This window comes from Furipterus horrens, unplaced genomic scaffold (assembly GCF_987537825.1).
Source record: "Furipterus horrens unplaced genomic scaffold, mFurHor1.1.pri manual_scaffold_6, whole genome shotgun sequence".
NCBI classification, from domain to species: domain Eukaryota; kingdom Metazoa; phylum Chordata; class Mammalia; order Chiroptera; family Furipteridae; genus Furipterus; species Furipterus horrens.
The window spans coordinates 165,595,060-165,615,904 of record NW_028327176.1 but is presented as its reverse complement, the minus strand read 5'-3'; the positions used below and the strand labels follow the sequence as shown (position 1 = coordinate 165,615,904).

The 20,845-nt window shown below is 36.3% G+C and overlaps 1 protein-coding gene across 1 annotated transcript in view; it reads right to left on the bottom strand.

The window, feature by feature from the left end:
* LAMA2 (laminin subunit alpha 2) overlaps positions 1-20,845 on the bottom strand; it is a 521,547-nt gene that overhangs the window by 75,013 nt on the left and 425,689 nt on the right. Inside the window, exons 39-41 of the mRNA XM_090279831.1 lie at positions 20,664-20,827; positions 19,229-19,367; positions 6,020-6,122 (exon numbers count right to left, since the gene is read on the bottom strand). Of these exons, the coding sequence (XP_090135957.1) occupies positions 6,020-6,122; positions 19,229-19,367; positions 20,664-20,827 (406 nt within the window). The remainder of the gene's footprint in view (positions 1-6,019; positions 6,123-19,228; positions 19,368-20,663; positions 20,828-20,845) is intronic.

Genomic DNA, 20,845 nt, shown 5'->3' with positions numbered 1-20,845 from the left:
TAGACTCTGGTAATTTTTTGAAGTAGTTTCTAGAATTTCTCAAACCAAGTCTAAACACTCTATAGCTCTGTCAACAGAAATAGGCAAGTAGAAGTTGTGTACAGAGAAGAATTACAGATTTTAAAATGGACAACTTACAAAACGATAACAATGAAAACCTAGAAAAATAAGCATTTGAGGCTGGCTTTAAATGAAAAAATAAATGAGGTGGGGTGTAGGTATAACCGAATGTAAGGAAAAATGTAGGAGGTCCAGTTTTAATTGTAATGTGGCCAAAGAAACAGAATTATTGATAGTTTAAAAAAAGAAACCAACCTAATTCTTTACCTGCAATTTATGGAGGCCAAGAAAAGGATCCAATTTATAATCCACAGTGACACTTTGTAGAATTTCTTCTATTTCTCCAACTCTCATGCCCATTAGCTGTAGCTAAGTTATTCTCTTTATTTTCTCTGAAGGCATCACACCACCGAACCTCAAAAACTACCTACACAACAGCTTGAGCTTTGGCTCTCCCCTCATTCTCATCCTTCTGCACACATTAGAAAGACCAATATGCAGAACTGGGTTTGACAGAGACAGAGCTCATAAAGTGAGGGGGAGAAAAGCAGGGCAGCAAAGGTAGGCAGTGGACATGCCTGACAATACCATTTCCCTTTGTTGCGTAACCTCTGACATTGCGTAAGATAGACATATTTAGAATGAACTTCACTAGAGAGAGTTGTAAGTTGCTTCCACTTATAATATGCATTTGCACATGTTTTCCATGTTCTTAACACTGTGTTAAATGTGAATTAGAGTTTAGTTGAACTAGAACTAGTAACGTTGAACTATTCCGTGTAATATCTCAAAATAAAGCTGTCACCAATAATTTCTTTGGTCATTAATAGTGTCTTCTTTTCCAAAATTCTAGTTAGCAGTGTGGTGCCATGAAATCAATATAGTTTGTAGAGTTGGAAGATGTGAGTTCAAACACCTCCATCCCTTACTTTTTACATGTATCAAATACATGATTGATATGAGAAGTAAATTATAGGATACACGAAAAAGTATTGGGTTTATCACAGGCAGTTAGTAAATTGTAACAAAATAATTCACAGTAGTTTGATAATTCACATTAGTTTGATAACTGCCCTGGTGTATTGGCCAGTTCTCAATAATGTTATCTATATTTCACTTCCTACTTTATTTAAACTGCATGGTCCAGAACTAATTTTTTAAAATTTCCCTTTTATATTTTCAAAACACATGCATATATCCCTCATTTTCAACTAAATATAAGAGTGACACTTTCAGATTTAGTGGAAATATTTTAGTTGACTATTCAAAATCATCTAATTAAATTCTTCAAATGCAACTTTATTTTTTCTTAATATGAACAGGGCACAAATAAATATCTTGTGAGAATTCCTCATTTACACGGGTGAAATTTGTAGACCTGCTATTAATTTTGAAAGTTTCTGTTTCAATCTAATCAGCTGCCAAATTGCCATCTAGATAACACTTGCAAAGAAGTTTTTCATTCCCATGAGATTTGTCTTATTATGAACGACTACTTGTATAGGCTCATCATCACTTATTTGTTTCTTTACCAAAGATGAAGAAATATTCAGAAATATTCTCTATTTAGGATTTCTTTGTAAAACAAAATTTAATTAATCCACTTAACTTGTTTCCTACACATGTTACTTCATCTCTTGTTCTAGAGGCGCTTTTCTGATTTGGAGAATAGATTAATCTCTGCCATGATTCTCCCAGTTGTTCTGAAGCAAAAAGTTTGGAATAGGCAAGGGATTTATATGAGCTTCTATGAAAACTTTGATTTTGACCTGCCTGGTGATAAGAGACTCCTTATACCTTCAGTTATTTATCCATTTATTCATTCATTTATCAAACATTTGTTAGGGCCATGAATGTTAATGTGTCTGCTTCTGAATTATGGTAGAAACCCAGTGTTTTTTGTCCAGCAGTATTTAAAAGCCCCAACTTTGGAGCCAGACTAATCTGGGCTAATGTATTGGCTCCACTACATACATGTAGTTTATATTGTTAATATTTTTTCAACTTACATGATTGTTTTTACATACCAGAAGCAGCCAACTTTACAAAATTATACAATTACTCTTTATAATTTATTAATTTCATGATATTATACTGTATTTTTATCTTTGGATATTTTAAGAACATAAAGAGGTACAATTTCCCTCAAGTCACTTCCTTATAATTTTTCATCCATGTCTATAGTTCTTTCTCTTCTTAACATTGAGATTTCTGTAGAGCCTGCACCCGAAGTAAACCTTACAATACAGCGCAGGCTCCTGGGATGTATGCAGAAGCAACAGCAGCTGTGCAAGGGATAAAGCTGGGCAAAATTGAAAACTGCATTCCTGTGCCTGGACACCTGTCAATAGATTTGATGAGGCTGCTACATGCACTCTTTCCAATTTCTGTACTTCTCGCCCTCTTTCATGTTATTCCTCAGTTACTGTCATGAATTTGGGACATATCATATCTCTGATTGCCTCTTTTTTCCTGACTTGTATACTAGAGTGATCATGCCTGGGGACCTCTGAGATGGCTTAATGGGACCTGTGTTCATACAGATGCATGTGACTGAAAAACCCTGTCCTGATCCAAAAGTGCCAAATTAGATCTTGTTCAACATAAGCCCAGGGTATGATTGGCCCTCAGTAACTGTTTAGGTGCAACTGAATATTTTCTTCCTCCTGCTAGAGCATCATAGTAAGAAGCCAGAGGAGAGGAGGAAAGGGCACTTGTCTGATGGCAGGATGTTCAAAGACTTAAGATACCAGGGGACAGGGAAGTCTTCTCTTTAGCCAGGGGAATGGGAAATCAAAATGCCCAGACATCAACACTGCATATGGTTCCTCTCAGACAAGCTCTAAAGCTTGCCTGTGGGTCTGCAGGTCTGTTTTGTTTTGGCCTGCAAAGTACTCTAAAAGAAAGTGAATTTGAACACCTTTAAGTAAGACAAGTATGTGTTGGTTTCAGTATTTCCCTCCCTTCCACATTTGCCACTATTTTGCCACTTCTCATTTTAATTCCTAAAATGAGTCTGACCTTGTTTTATTTTTTATTTTCTCTATTCACACTCCAAAGGAGGAACTCAATTCTGTATCAGGAATCAGCAATTTCTATGAAAAGAAGATCACTTGGTACCCTGAACTGTGGTAGATTTGAAGATCCAAGCTTGATTTCACACATATATTAAAAAAAAAAAAAAAAAAAAAAACTTAAAAAAAATTAGCAGGGCAGATCTTGTTTATCTTTTACATGTTTATCTATGGAAAGGCTGATTCTGGGAAGTGGCAGTATGTGAATTCAATAGGAGTGTACCTTTAATTATAAGAGAATGCTTTAGAAAAAATTCAAGCTCTGTATCATACTTTGGTTTAACATCACTGCAGTATTTCTGTTTATTTTCTTTTTTCTCATCTAAAATAATAACATAGAAACTTAACAGGTCAATAATTGCAAGTATATTACATTCATAATCACAGAACCTTTCTGATATAACTGTCTGAACTGAATGACCGAGCGTTTGAAGGATCACAGGATAGCAGGGAAGTATTGATTTCCTGGATAAAAATTTAATGTTGAAACAATTTTGGTGCTGTTCTGTGTTGGGCATCAGCACGTGTGATGCAATCCACTGACTCACTGTTCTTGGGCTTGGGGATAGACGTTTTTATTTCACGTGTCATCCACTTCAGAGATGTGTTATCTGTTTATTCCTAAGTAATTAAATAATTTCACTTAATTTGGGCAAAGACAAACATTCAGGATAAATGAAGGAGTAAGTAAAAGTGAAGAGTTACTCTATATACGATAAGATACATAATTGTAAAATCTTAGTATCCTCAGACGTGTAATATACTGTCCTCAGTTTCATTCCTTGCCCTGTTCACATTGCATAAGAATCTCAGCTTGCTATTTATTGACCACATCTCTTGTCAATCTTAAACAGAGTATTAATTCAGCTTCTAATTCCTTTGGTCATCAATTTGTACCAAGCCACGTATCCGTCAACAAAACTACTTTTGTCTCCATAGACATTCAATCAGTGCAATGTAGACGGGCTTCAAATCTGAAATGAGCACAAGGGCAGATTCACTTTCAACAAATGTATATTCAAAAACTGAAAGCCAAACAAATTGCTTCTGGCAAGTCCAGTCCCTCCCAAGGCAAAGACAACATAAAAATGGCAAGAGAGCAGCCCTAAGTCATTCGTGACTAAAGCTCACAAACTGACTGGATTGTACTGAACTGAACCAAGTAACAAATGAGAAATACGGAGGGTATACCTTGTACTGGGCTCACAATTTTTATTCCTTCTAACTCGAGGCGCCACAGAGAGAGAAATGACTAAATCTCTATTTTAATAGCTGCTGTCAAGAGTGTTGCTCTGGAGGGCCTGTTTCAGCAGTTCCTGGTGGTAATATATGGCATTCCGCTGATTAACAGCCATTTTATAACTTCTGTAATTGGCCACAAATCAGAGGAATGTCATAACGTAGCAAGAAAACATTCCCATCTTCGTCAGAGCGTTGGCTTGGATTTCTGGAGGAATTATGACGTGAGTAGTTTGTGCGTTTCATTACTTTAAATAATGTACTACCTGAAGTACAAAAAAAGACATTTAAACTAATGAACATTTCTGTCCCCTAACTTGTTCTACAATGCCTACCCTTAGCTTCCTTTTTCCCTTGGAAAAAAATCCCTAAAAATGAAATTCTTTCTTCATTTTTGTAATACCAGTATCTGTCGGGAAGTAGAGGCAAAGGTAGGGCTGGGAACAGGTTGAGGTGACCGAGGCATCACCTGAGGTGTAAAATTTGAAGGGGCACCAAAAAATTCAGAATTCACGATAGAGCTATTTTGACATGATATTTAAAAAATTAAAATTAATTAAAAATGTAAATGATGAACAAAACATCAAAATTTTAAGTGAAACACAAGATCTGACCCAGTAACTGCATGACTCACCTTACTTACCTCACCCTAGTCACAGCTCCAGCAAGGGTATTGGATAGGAAAAGGAGACCACAAAATCACGAGATCAACTCAATTTATCCAAAAAGAAAACAGGTCTTGCCTCATTATAGTCACTCTTCAGGTTATAATAAGAGCAATCCCCCGCACAGAATTATGTGTATAGGAAGTCTTGTTTCACCCGTGTTAACACAGTCCAAAGCATTTTACTATCAAGGTGCCATCTGTACCAGAGACAAAACCTTTAATTCCATGCCAGCCTCTATTGGAGACCAAGGACTATTTGTTTAGAGCATGACAAATATAAATGACTATAAATCCTTTTCTCTTTCTAAGGTTAGTAAAGACAGACACCATTCCTTTATTTAAAAAACTATGTTTACTTCCTGATTTGAGCAGTGACTGTGATATTATACACTAGATGTACAGTTAAAAAGATCTTGTGTACATATCCTCACGAAGATGAAACATGCGCCCATGGATGCAGTGGTTTGAGAAGTCTCTGAGAAAGATGTGAACAAAGAAGGGGCATGTAATTCTGGTGAGTTGTTAGGTTTTCAGGAGAGGATAATAACATTCAAGCTAAATCTTGAAAGTCTGGTAGAAGGTACTTAGATAAAAAAGAAAGAGGAGGATGAGTCATTTATGCTCTGTCTGCTTGATTCATTCCTTCATGACTATCACTTCTGAAGGCAGAAGAAAGTGGGATTTTGTGTGGTTAAAATTCTATCATATTTTCATTTAAAAGTTACTAAACTTTAGATACAGGTAAAATGATGCTATAAAAATTAGGCTTAAAATGATAAAAGATTACCCAATGCAAAATGAAAGTGAAGACAAAATACTATAAGACTGGTGAGATAGTTTACTTGCATTAAACCCAGATAACAAAAATAATAATAGAAATCATGCTGAAAAATTAACACTTTTCTAATCATATAATAAAATGTCTTACCAACTGCAACTACAATCAACCTGAAAATAATAACAAAAAGGGGTCACTAACCTTTTACATCATTTGCTAATTTCTTGGCTTCATTAAGAATCCCAAAGCTTTTCTGCAGAGAACCTTTGGCACCTTCCTTTAATGAACCCTGAGGACCTGTTGCCTGTGGACAGAAAAAGGGGTGTCATATTCAAAACCACAGAATTATGCAGTAGAGCTATCTAGCAGGTGGTTGTTCTACAGAGTTTACTTTCAGGAAAGTATTCTAGACTACAGATTTAGAATAATAAATCAGCATTATGTATCAGTGATTAAAGTTAGTAGACTGTTTATTGAGATAAGGGAAGACCTGGAAGAGAACCTTTAGGATTCCAAAAATTTAAGGGACAAGTATAGAAGGTGGGGCTGGCAAGGTAACTAAGACTGTGGAGAGGACAAAGTGAGACTATAGTATTATGATATTATGGAAATGAAGAGATGAGGAAGTATCTGAAAGCATGGTGGCTGGCAATGTTGCAAGGACATATCTGGTCAGTATAATCAAGGGCTGAAGAACAGTCAAGTGAATTAACATCTAAACATAGCCTCTGACTTGATCCCTAAGCACATTTTACTGGTGTTGAGGGGGAAGAGTATTTCCTATCCCTTAGTTGTTGAAATGAGAAAGAACACCGCTCCTTTTCTAAACACATCTCAGAGTAGTATGGCAAAGCAAAATCTGCTAAATGACAATCTCTGAAGCACAATCATCTCCTAGCAAAGTGTGTTTGTTGAGCCTTGGATTAAAAGAGGTGACACAAAGATAATAGAATGATATGGAAAAAAAAATGTTTAACTTGAATGTCTAGTTATCCATTTTAACAGTGTTTGCTCCTCAGCAATCATTACATAATATATGATACCAAGAGATAAATCAAATAAGATCTTATGTTAAATTTTAAATTGGAAAAGCATTTCAGGGTGCAGGAAGAGATGTAGAATGCTAAACTCACTGCTGAAGTTATAAATCTGAATTCAGGTTACCCCAGACATAAGACTCTTCAAAAACATTTGCAGGGATTTAATAACATTTTTCTTGCATCAGTCACATTATTTGAGCATTAAACTAGGAATGATTACAGAGTTTTATAGTGCTGTAGTAACATTTATCTTAAGGTGTTATACCAAGAGCTTTCATTTAAATAATCTATTGCTCACAGAACAGATTGATTATATAATGCTATGATATCTTCAAATGAACATATTGGAAACATCTACATAAATAAAAGGAACATTGTGTTTTTGGAAAAGAGAGGATAATCCTGGCAAATCATTCTAGGGAAAATGAAGAGTCTCTTCAACTGAAAACATAGAAAGTCTTGGTCCTACAGTTTCCCTTGGAAATTAGATACAATAACATCACATAAGTGTTATTTATCTTGGAAAAAAAAAAGCAAGAGTGCCAATATAAATGTCACAAGTCCAATGCACCTTATTCAAAACAAAATAAGCCTCAATTGGCCACTCAGGTTCTATATTTGTTACAAATTTATATGCCATTCTTACTTCCTTGGTTACAAGTTTTCTGAATCAAAACAAGTTAGAGAAGATAAATTACAAGAAAAGAAGGACAAAGACTCTCTTCATAGGCATTTGAAAACAGTAGAAGTGACAGATGACAATCTGTCTGACAATGAAAAAAGAGAAAACTAACAAGTGGAGAGAAGAGTTTTTGAAGCTCAGAAGTTGGAGTCCATTTGGATAGGAATAGAGTAGGTTTCAGGAGATAACAATATTATCATAGTAAAATAACTGATGTTGACACGATAATCCTGAATCATCAAGGTAATACGGATCATTCATAATACTAGATCAAATGAGAGGGGGAGAGAGAGAGAGGAGAGAGAGAGAGGAGAGAGAGAGAGAGAGAGAGAGAGAGAGAGAGAGAGAGAGAGAGAGAGAGAGAGAAAAGAGAGAAAGAGGAGACTTTCCTTACAGCCTTGAGGTATGAATACCTTTCTACAGACACAAACTGAGAAGCATTTAACAACCAAAATTTTAAAGCTAATCTTGGATATGCAAAGTGAGGCACAGTGGGAAAGGAAAGAGAGAAAGAGTTGATTTGCTATGCATTAGGAAATTAATGCAATGAAGTAGGAGAGAAAAGAAGGAGAAGTGCTGGATAACATGCAAAGAGGCTAAATTCTGAGCTGTAGAAATTGTTGAAGAACCAGGATGACTCATATCCATTTTTCTTTGCTTTTTTTTTATTTGTCAAAAGTTATGTTGAGGCATAAATAAATTTGACATATTTACAATTTATGATTTGGTAAGTTTTGACAAAATGTGAAACCACCACCACAATCAAGGTAGAGCACATTTCCATCCATTCTTTTTACTCCCTTCCTTCTACCCCTCCTTGTCTTTCCCTCATTCCCACACAAACACCAATCTGTTTTCTTTTACTATTAGTTAGCAATTTATAGTATTTTATATAAGTGGAATCATCCAGTATGCACTCTTTTTTTTGGTCTGGCTACTTTCATTAAGTGTAATTATTTTGACATTTACCCATGTCGTATGTGTATCTGATTTATCTATGTGTGTGTGTGTATGTGTGTTATTTCTTTTGCTTCTGGAAAAGGAAAATTGGGACTTGTTCAATGGTTGTAGAATTTCAGTTTTGCAAGATGGAAGTATAGAAATCTGTTGCACAAAAACATGTATATAGTTAACACTACTATACACTTAAGGATAGTTATGAGGTAAATTTTATGTTATGTGTCTTTATCACAATAAAAGACCCTTGAAGTCTTCTTCCCTACAAAGGAAATGTGACCCCTTTCTTATTTACATAGATAGGCCCAATCTAATTAGTCATTCACCTGTTGCTGCACATTTGGATTATTTCTAGCTTTGGCTATCCTAAATAGAACATGTGTATAGCTCTCTGTATGAACATATGCCTTCATTTATCTTGGAGAGAACACTAGAAGTGGACTGGCTACATAATATGAAAGGTGTATGTTTAAGTTTTTAAGCAAGTACCAAACTGTTTTCCAAATTCCTTCCAGCAGTTATGAGTTACATTTGACTATATCTTTGCCAATTCTTCATACGGCTGGTGTTTTTATATTTTAGACATTCTAATAGGTGTGTACATCATTTTGGTTTTTATTTAAATTTTCCTTCTAATAATGTTGAACATGTTTTTATGTGCTTATTTGCCATCTTTTTTGGTAAATTGCCTGTTTAAATTTTTTGCCCAATTTTTATTGAGCTATTTGTTCTTATTAAGTTTTGAAAGATATTTATGCATAATCTAAATACAAATCCTTTATCAGATATGTAATTTGCACTATATTTCCCTAATTTGTAGCTTGCCTAAATAAGTGTTTGGATTTGATTTAACATCAAGAATTTTTGTACCTTTGTTCATATGGGATCTTGGTCTATAAATTTCAATTTTTTTGTAATGTTTTTGTATGGTTAACTAGCCTCAAGGAAGGAGGTGAGACATATTATCTCCTCCTCTATTCTCTGAAGAAATTATTGTTGTTTCCTTAAATGTTTGTTGAAATTTAACAGTGAAGTAATCTGGAACTGAATTTGTGTGTGAAGGTTTTTAAGTACAAACTGAATTCTCTAAGAGATATAGGGCTATTCAAGTTAGTTTCTTAATAGCTTAGTTTTTATTGTATTTTTCCATTACCATTTATCCCCCTTATACCATTGTCTAATCTCAGCCCTGGCTGGTTTGGCTCAGTGGATTGAGCGTCGGCTTGCGAGCTAAGTGTCGCTGGTTCGATCTTCCAGTCAGGGCACATCAGAGAAGGAAAACTCTGACTCCAAAAAACCTCCGCTGCCTTGCGGCATACCCGTCGGCAGCCGTCCGTCTCGAGAGACGATGGTGTAGCTTCTCAAGAGTCTATCTGCACCGCCGAGGATGGCTGTGCAGTCCGACTCAGGAGTGACATGGTATCTGTCTCCTCCCGTGTTGAATCGACATCTTGCGATGACGCTGAAGCTACAGAGCCTGGGCAGGGTAATATGGAGGGTCCGCTGTTGCCCATGCAGCAGACCCCCCCTCTCTTCGCAGCTGAAGGGTCCAAGGGAAAGACGGAGTCGATACAGCTTGGGTTCAGGTGCGCCGCAGGAGTTGCCGGTGTTGACTACAACGTCAAACCGCCTTAGGGACTCCGGCTCCGGATTTTCTGTCGGGGTTTACTCCCTTAGCCTTTCCCCTGAAGAGGTATGCCGTAAGGCAGCGGAATAAAGCAGAATACGTATGTGAATATTACAGAACAATTTTTCCTTTTTAAATGAGATTATCTAAGTCTGCTTTTTTTTTTTTTTTTTTAAGTATGTTTTAGAATCTGAGCTGACCCAACACAAGACAGAAAGACAGATGGGAATGCAGGTAGCTTGAAAGATACATGAAATACAAAAAGGTCAACAATACAATTTCCAATTGTAAAATAGTCGTTGGGGGTGAGGCCTTTTAGCTTAACATTTGAAGGAAAAAACAAAAAAATTTAAAATCCCACAAAAACAACTGTTTTTTGTTTTGTTTTGCGGCATACCTCTTCAGGGGAAAGGCTAAGGGAGTAAACCCCGACAGAAAATCCGGAGCCGGAGTCCCTAAGGCGGTTTGACGTTGTAGTCAACACCGGCAACTCCTGCGGCGCACCTGAAGCCAAGCTGTATTGACTCCGTCTTTCCCTTGGATCCTTCAGCTGCGAAGAGAGGGGGGGTCTGCTGCATGGGCAACAGCAGACCCTCCATATCACCCTGCCCAGGCTCTGTAGCTTCAGCTTCACTGGAGAGGACACTCCAGCGTCATCGCAAGATGTCGATTCAACACGGGAGGAGACAGATACCGTGTCACTCCCGAGTCGGACTGCACAGCCATTCTCGGCGGTGCAGATAGACTCTTAAGAAGCTACACCATCGTCTCTCGAGACAGACGGCTGCCGACGACCATTGTCTACCTCCCCCCGCCCCTCCCCCACAATCACCACACTATTGTCCCTGTCCATGAGTCCTTTTTCCTGGTCCCTTCACCACCACCCCACCCTAGGCCGCCAGCCTCCGCTCTATGAGACTGTCTCTATTCAAGTAATTTATCTGTGAGTGAGTTTTGACAGTATGTGATTTTCAGAGAATTTGTCCATTTAATTCAAGTTTTGAATTTCTGGAATCAAGTTGTTTATAATATTCTCTTATTAACCTTTACTCTCTGCAGAAGTTGTAGGTATTTCACTCCTTTTATTTCTGATATTAGATACTGCTGACTTTTCTGAATTTTTCTGATTAGTTTGACTGGATGATTATCAACTCATTGATCTTCCATTGGACCCTTGCACCTTCCTCCAGCAACACAGCGGGGCTCTGCCCGAAGTCCATGCACTGCTAGACTTCCCTGCTGCTAATTTCCTATCTTCTTGCATTTACGAATATCATTTGCCTTTGCTTCCAGGCATCTTGCCTTTTTGCTCCTGGGCATCTTGCCTTTATTGCTTTTCAGGAAGCCAGTGATTTCTTCCTGGATCCTTAGTCAACCATTTCTTGCTCAGATATAGAGTTAGTAGCAATAAGGTCAGGAAAGACAAGGAGGCAGGGAATTTTGATGTGTGGATGAGCGACAAGTATTTCAGTTGCAAAGTACTGTAGGGTTTATAAAAGGCAGGGTGAAGAACTAAAGCTGTGAGGTAGATGAGAGTCAATTTCCAAAAAGTGTAAATGTCAGACTGAGGGAACAGGACAATAAGCAATGCTGAGCCATTGGAAGTTTCTGTGTAGGTGTATATGATCAAAGCCTTAGACCAAGAAGATGAATTGTGCAGCTGTGTGGGAAGAAAAGGACACATCAATTGGCTATTGTAATAGTATAGACCAGAAAAAAGAGTTACAACCTCAGGCAAGGGCAGTGGAGGGGAGATATTTTGGTTCAAGAGAGATTGCCATGTTTCCAGAAGCACTCCAAAATATTAAAGAGCTGATGGCACACAACTGTCAGTTAGGAACAGCATACCAACAATCCAGGTTTAAAAGACAAGCCTTTCATATGACAACGGGATGGAAAGCACTAACATGTTATGGATGAACAGAAGTGTTTCAACTCATTGGAATTTGGAAAGTTCTTTCCCCAACATTGTTTGGTAAGGCACCGAAGCACAGCAGCACTATCAGGACAGGTGATGAAGCAGCATTTTCCAAGCTAATTATACTTCATACATATTCATAAGCATCACATCTGAGTTTCTGAGCTGTGTCTATAGCATATGTGAAATATAAATTAGGTTTTTAGAGTTACAAGACATTTTGTTTCTTTTTTTAGAGATTGTATTTTTATAAGTTCTCTCTCTGTGTATATACATATATATATACATTATGTATAAGTTAGATAAAAACTTATTATATCACACATAATTAAATATTATATGTAGATTGTTGTATGTTTTTATTAGTAATCATTGATAGAAAATGTGAAATAATGTAAGATAATTAGAGAATGAAAGATATAGACAAACATGTCCAGAAAGTTTTAACAGAGGGCACTTAACTAGCTTTTAATAGATCTCAGTTTTGTTCTTCTTACTGTTTGTTAAATATTTATAGTGATTCTTATTAAAGCATCATGCATTGATTAATAGATGAATGAATCAATTAATTTGCCCCAAAAATGTTTTTAGCAGTCTCAAGCACTGGAGTAACTCTGATCACTCAAAGATGGAAAGACTCTGCCTTCCCTCACGGAACTACAGTGGAATGGAAAGATAAACAAAAAAGTCCTGTATAAAGAAAATGATCACTGCCATAATGGAGCACAAAGCGGGCTAGGTGCTTTGTTGTCAGAGGGGCTCCATTTGGAGGAGATGTGAGGGTAAGACCTGAAGTTAAGTTTTCAGGATGGTAAATCTGCACCCTAGTGATTTCTTACTTAAATAAGTGAATTTAAAAGTTATTGTTTATATCACTTTCTATATTATGCTTTTATTCTTTTTAAAATTGCTCCTCAAATAACTCCTTAATAGAATTAAATTTTCTAAATTCATTCAAAGAAGTGGACCTAAGGAGAGATGCAGAATATTTCTTTTCGTTTTTGCTTTTTAAAAAAGTAGTAACTGAATATTGAACAACACAGTTTATAACCTATCCATTATGAAACAATTTATTTTAGAGCATAAGTCTTGCACATTTCCAAAGAAGATAATATGCTGAGATAATATATAACTCATACGATTTGAAATTTAAAATCTTTTAAATAAAGAAAGCATTTCAAAATGTGCAGGGGTATATGTATGGGCTAGTCCTTACCTGCAATGTGTTTATGTAATGTATACATCGAAGAAATTTATATTTGGTAAGTAAGACTGTTGATACAAATCAGAGAGAATTTTCTTACTATAATAAATTCTCAGAAGAAATGGTAGAATCTAGATTACATACATTTAAAAATTTTAAGAATATAAAAATATGCATGTGATATCAATATATTAAGTTATAAAACAGTTATATAAAATTAACATTTGTATATAAACTATTTTCATAAGAAAGGTAGGTACAGATAAACAACATTATAAAAGTATTTATTTGTGATTGGTGGAATTATGCACATTTTATATTTTCTCTTTCTTGCTTGTCTGCATTTCCTAAACTACTTTTGTAATTATTTTTAAAAGGTCATACAAAATTTTGAAATAAGAAAATAACTGTGTATTGATTTTAAAGGTATTTTACTATAGCCAATGTTTTAAAACTACTACAGGATATTAAACTAAAATAGTGAATAAAAAAATAATGAGTCAGGAAAAAAGTCAGTTGTGATTATAAACATTAAAAATACTCTTTAAGTGTATTAAAAATTGTGATAGTATTAGAACACTGTGCTATAATTAAAAAAAAGAAAAGAAAAGAAAAGCAAAAAGAAAAGAAGCCCAAGTGATGGCCTTGGTCTGAAATCTGTTGCAGCTGTAGATCCTGGCCTTGCACACTATGTGCAAAAATGGGAGAGGCATTAGATGAGTCTCTGGAAGTGAAAGGAGCTTAGTACATAAAGGGGATGCAGGGATGAAATAGGAAATCCTCAGAATCGTGACCATTTAGAATTAGTGACTGGTACTCAGCTGGATGAGAACACTGAAAAAGAGGGTTTAAAAATCTGTTACTAAGTGACAACAGGTTTTTGTTAGGTTCAGGGAGAGTGAGAGGAGAAACGAGAGGAAAACAGGCCAGGAGTTTTTAAAGGTTTATTTGGCCAGCTGCAAGCAAGTGGGCTGAGACCCTGAGGTGTCAGCCACAAAAAAAGGCAGGAATTTTTTTTAAGGGATTAGAGGAAAAGGAGTTGAAGGGACTCTGTTGATGGCTATTGGGGAGTTGGCCCTGAGAACAGAGAGGCTTCCTAGAACAGAAAAATTACTAAGTTCTTGCCAGCAGGCTAAGATATCTTTGAAGGACATAGGCAGTTACCAACAGCAGCAGTTCCTGAGGCGGCAGCAGATTTAATGGCATTTGCTAACATTATACCAGAATTCCTGGAACTCAGGTCGTATGCCTAAGAGTTTTCACCCATGACAGCAGACAGCCGTTGCTCTAGCACACGTGGATGCCACTAGCTGGCTGCAAAGAGGCAGGAACTAGACAAGCTGTTGGAGGTAGGACAGGTAGGCAGTACAAGGACTCTTGATTTTGAGTCAAGGCAATAGAGAAGTGTCTGCTGAGTTACAGCACATCCTCAGAAGTCATAGGTTTTCTTTCCAGTTAATGTCCAGAACCAAACTCAACATGGTAATGTTACCTCCTAATTATTCTACCACAGGTGAAAATCCTAAATAGCAGACCTGAGAGCACTGCTACTGTGAATAAAATTAATTCAAACTTATGTTGCAGTATAGCACCATCCCAAAGAGTTGCTGAGTTCTGACTAATGACACACACTTTGATTTTTAACATTTGGTGCCCTGAAGTTTTAAATATGTCTAATGCTGAATCACATATAGAAGTTTGCTCCATTGTTTCCAATAGATTTTTTCAAGTTGACTCAAATGAGTATATCCTATACAAAGAAAATCACTAGTCTGGGTGGCTTAATGAATACTGTTTTCACACACAGATTCAATAGTTCTCTGGGTTACTTACCATATATCCTCACTGAGTTTTCATAGTTGCTGTTGTGTGAATTACTTGGTTTGTAGATAAGTTGCTGACTTATTGATGTAGAAGAAGAAGAAATGCTCACTAGTTTTCTTAGCAAATTCAAGTTTATCAATTATGGATATATCATTTTTCCATTAATACTACACTGGTATAAAATTTAAACTCCAATGATTATAGATATAAATAAGAAGTAAAATTACTGTTTGAATGACTTATAAGTAGTGGATGACAGAATAAAATAGAAGGTATGTGGGAGTCAAAGTTTACAACTCGACTGACTGTATCAGTGTTTCACTGGGCCTTTTGAATGCAGTATGTACTCTGTTAATATTTGCTCACTTCTCTATGTCGGATATAAAGACTCAAAAATGACCTTGCAAGAATATTTTATGTATTTTGGTTCATCCAATTACACAAAGTAAATATTAAATAAGACGAACTGAAGAGATTACATTACCATATTTCTAAACAAACACTTATTAGAAATGCCTTAATGTTTAATCATACGTAATGTTTAAGCAAGATTTACAGTGTTTAACTATATGATTTATTAACCAACAGTAGTGAGGCCAAAAGAATCTTGCTACTAGAAGGACTCAAAGACTAATAAAAAGAAAGAAATGATTGGGAATGATATTAATAATATTAAAGAAAAGAATAATAATAGGAATGAAAAGGAAATTTACAATAAAGGGAAAATGAATTATATAGGTAAGTTGGAAAGCATTATTTTTATTAGCATAATAAATAACAAACATAAATAACTATTATGGGTTTGAGGGCAGGTTAGAATTCTCTTCATCTCTGACTACCCTGTGGGTTGTATTTCATAATGGCATTTACACATTAAGTACATTAAATGCGTGGTTAAAAACTTTAAAGAAAAATTGAAAATGTGGGTATGCTTAGTATCTCATATTTATTAATAAGTAGTTTATAAGCATCTTTTATTAGCATCCTAACTATGTCAATGATAATAGTGAGATATGAGCTAATGTGATTAAAGATTAAAAATTAAATTATGTGAAAAAATTAAGTTCTAAGCTAGGGAGACTATACTATAGAAATTAAACCAAGGGAGGGATCAGAACAGACTGTAAAATGTGCTAAAATTTAAGACAGATTATTTAATGCCCAAATTCTGACCTGCTATCTTTATCCCCCAATTTGGTTTCAGAAATTCCAGCATACCACTAGAGCCCAATTGCTGTCAATTAAGAAAAATCCTATATGACATCTATATTCAAAGAGACATATAGACATTACCACAAAGTAAATAGTGAAAACAATCTTATTCTTCCTTTGAAATTCTCTTCTCTGTTTAACTTTCCTTTTTTTTTTTTTTTTTTGTGGAAATATAAACATCTTGCCAATTCTGAAAATCTAGAGCATACTAGCCATTCTAGATTCTAGCATCCACTTTGGGAGATAGGAGGAGTACTCTACATCTAATGTTAGTTCCATGAAAATCATGGACTACTGTGTGTCAAACAGTGAGAGTGAAATACTCAGGGGGTCATTTATGAGTATCCATGTTTCTGTCCACTGGGGGTCTATTGTCAGCTTAAATTTCAATTGTGGAGACATTCTTTTCTGGGAAATGGAAGTAGAAATAAAACAAACCACAGTTACCAAGCTGTGAAAGGGCCCGCCATGGGAGCAGATTGCACAGAACAGGGAGCAAGCAGAGGGCTCAGCATCTCTCACAGGCACAGGATGCCGGGGTGTGCGGTTCACGTCTGGCCCAAAGCTTTGCCTTGAAAAGTGATGGCCAGGGCACTGCTCACCACGCCCAGTGGGGACATGTTTTACCTTTTTCTAACTTCCCCTGTAACTACCTGGGCGAGTGGAGGCCCCGAATGTAACTTTCCCGTGAGGAAGTAAAATAGACAAGAAGATAAAACCTCCTCAGAAATATAAATTATTTAATTTAAAATTTGTATTTTAAGCAAATGACTGATTGTTGTCAGAAGACAGTATGAGAGAGACTAAATAAAAAGGAGTCACTGTGCAGGGGAGGCCAGTGGGAAATAAAACTCTGGTGAAGTAAAGAGAAGATAAAGGAAAATGTATGACCCGAGCACAGGCCTCTTCACTTAAGCAGGATGGACACCTTCTCCAACTACACTGACATGAGTCTTGAGACACTTACTCCCCTTCAGCCCTTTGCACTTGTACCGTCACATTGTTGAGTGGGTGTAAGGCAGCAAGGAGGCCCAGAGAACCTGAGAAAGGCCAGGCCTCAGAAACAACAGGTAAGACAGAGGAGGACAGCCATTCATGGAAATAAGAATGGATAACTCACTGCAAGTCATTTTTTTAGCACAGAGGGGCTCTCTCTCCTTCACTTGCACACAGAGCAACAGGCAACCCAACCTTTCCCAACTGAAAACATCGCTTTCTGGGACCATTCAGCCTTCTTTGTGTTTGCTGTTAGTTATTTAATAAATCAGTGGTTCCCTCTAGCACTTACTTTGTAATTTCTCAGACATTTAATTATTTTTGCATTGTTTATGGAAGGAGAGAAGAAATCATAATAACAAGGGGACATGTTGCAACACATTATGGCTCATCCTAGCCCTGTCCCTGAGGTGGGTGAGCCTATCACGTATAAACATCAGCAGTGAGGAAAAGCTCTCATCTCATGTAGGCATAAAATTGAGAGTTTCCTAAGTGTAAAGTGATAGTATTAATTTTGGGTGAAATTAAACAGCTTTTTAACATAAGATGTTAAAAGTGTATAAGGCTAAAGCAACGACAATAGCAAGATTGAGATTTTTATTGGTACAAAAGCTTGTAAAAGGATTGGAAAATGCCAGTTAGAATGACATTAACTCATTCATTTTTTTCCCATCATTTGTTCATGAGTGCCTACTATTTGCCAGGCACTGTGTTTGATGCTAAAAGTGGCCATCCAGTAAAACATAGGTCAGATGAAAATGAACTTAGAAATTAGGGTCTTTGAAATAGAAAATTATCTTTGAGGAGATGGATAAAGAATTTAGTTTGAATTTTTAAGATAGGTTGATTTTTAAAGGATTACTAAGCATAAAAAGCTTCTGTTACAATTGTATCATTATTTTGAATAAGAAATAGACAGAATATAATGGCAGTAATGGAACTCATTCCAGGGAAAACGAAACAGTAATAATTGCTGGTGGAATATGATGTTTTCACCATGGTCACAAAATAAACCTTTTAAGATTGTGGTAAATATCCCTGAGATCCAAAGAACATTTGCGCCCAATGCCAAAGCAAAAAAAAAAAAAAAAAAAAGCTAATCTGTTTCTTTAACACCAATTATTTATGCATATTTCATTCAGAGTCAAATGTTGAATTATTTTTTTTCTGAAATTTTGATGTATCACGGAGATTTTATGTGAAGTCAAAGGAGTAAATAATGGTGCTACACATTTTAACTCAACATGTGCTTCCTATCAAATATTTTTTGGCCTAAAATATTAGTACCATGGTTTATCACATAACTTATTTACAAAATGTTACTATGTGTAAAGGATGAAGATTTGTTGCTATTGAAGGCACTCAGATAATGTGCTATCCTTGGAACCCTGGAACTCTAAAATATTAATTTCAAGTTTATTTTGAACAATGATGGCAGCTAAAGGTTGCTTTGAAGACAAAGGTTTCAATTAATAAAAATAATATAAATATTTTAGAAGCATATGATCTGATGTGTTTTGTAATAGATGCTCTTTATAGTCAGACTTCACATATAACCAATTTGTGTGTGACTATAAGCAATGTGTTACCTTTCAAAGCACTTTCTTACTGATCGCACATGGAATAATAGTGATAAATTTCATTGTCCAATATCTTGTATTTGACTATTTTTCTTCTGTGATTTGGTGGCACAGACCTGCTTGGCATTTGTGGTAATTTCAAGACCTTTATCAGTAGTAAGTAGTGGGTGACAGAATTCTGCTATAATTACAGTACCTAGAGAGTTTATTTTGGATGAAATGTAAAAGGAGTCTTTGAAAAAAATTCAAAACAAAGACTCTATTTTACTAGGATTTTCCAGAACACATTTAGAGTTGTGAAATTTAGTTTAGGTACTTACTTAAATAAATGAACCCCCATTCTCAGTATATAACACAATTTGTTTCTTACCAGTTCTGTAGCTTCTTGGGCAAGACCTTTGGCTTGTTTGGCAATTTTCTCAGCTTCATCAATATAGTCCTTAATATTGGTGTAAGCTTTGAAGGCTGCTGTCGCATTGAAGGAGATGTTTTTAGCTTCATCAAGGATTCTGTTGGGATTACCCCCCAAAATAACATCAGAGAAGTTGATAGTCAAATGAAGAGCACCTTACTTCAAACAAATCTGGCCTCCCAGTAACCATAGCCAATAGAATTAGTATAATTTCCAAATCATAGTAGGTTACCTACTCATTGTATTATGTTGTAGTTTTCAATTTAAACTCATCTTTCTAAAAAAGTCAGCTATGAAATATGACTGACAGAGTATTACATATGCACAGCATCCCCCAAGGCTTTTGTAACCATGGACATCATGCAAGTGGGTGCAGTGAGAGGGTCCTTTACATCATTTGGGAAGCACCCTACACATTTCAGAGCACTTGCACCATGTCACCGGAGTAAGTTTCACGAAATCTCTCTAGGGTAGGTGTATTTTTCAGATGAGAATAAATACTCTCAGAAGGTTAAATAGCTTGTCTCAGGTCACATGTCCGACATGTTGCCATTTATGGACTTGGAGTCAGCATCTGCTGACTTCTAGTTGGCTGTTCCATCTACTGTCCTTCATGCTAAATCGGCAGAACTTTGTTATAAAATGAACTGCATGAATTATGGGTCCTCAAACATTCATATTTTCCTTTATATTAATGAGCATTACATATTGGAACAGAACCTTACACATATCATATATTAAATACATATTTGTTTGGGAGAATTATTCTTGGGGCTAATAATGCCCACATAATTGTAGGAAAGTTTTGTACCAGTTTTACTTAGAAGGCTGTTCGTAAATCAGACACTCCTCCCCACTGGTCCCTTCCTCCTCTGGCCTGGACAAGAATCCCAGCTACAATGAGAAGTTATTTCACAGAGGACTATTTAGTGTTTCCCTGGAGTCTGAAAAGAAAAAGACTCAACGACTAGGTATGGGACCATGTTTTCAAAAGCCACCCTTTTAACCATAAATAGTTTTTGATTTCATTAAAAATATAAAACTGGAATTTGCAACAGAATGTATGCCTATACATTATTATTTAAAGTGCTAATAAGGCCACTGCTGTGCTCTCCAATAAAGAACAAAACCATGTTTTCTAAGTGCAGCCCGGGGCTGTGTGCGTTCCCTACCATGCCGCATTGGAATCCACTTTTAACTCAGATGTTTGATGCTGCTCCAGTAGAGCTCTCTCCAGACCATCCTAATTAGGGTCTTCCATGGCAAGGCCATGTGGAGTGTGCTCATAATTACAGAAGTCAAGATTTGAAAGTGATTCTCTACCATTTCCGTTAGTCAAAACTGTGGAACAAGTGTCAGGAAATATAGACATTTCCAACAACAGATGACATACCCATCAAGGACAGCAGATGAGTCATTCAGCTGAGCGGCATGGCTCTCAGCCTGGGACACCTTCTCGGCAAGCTTCCTGTCTTTTATTTCTTGGGAGAGGTCATCTACTTTCTCTTGCAGCTCCTCAGACATGGGTGGTAATTTAGTTTGAATGTCTTTAACATACTGTTATGTAGAGAAAAG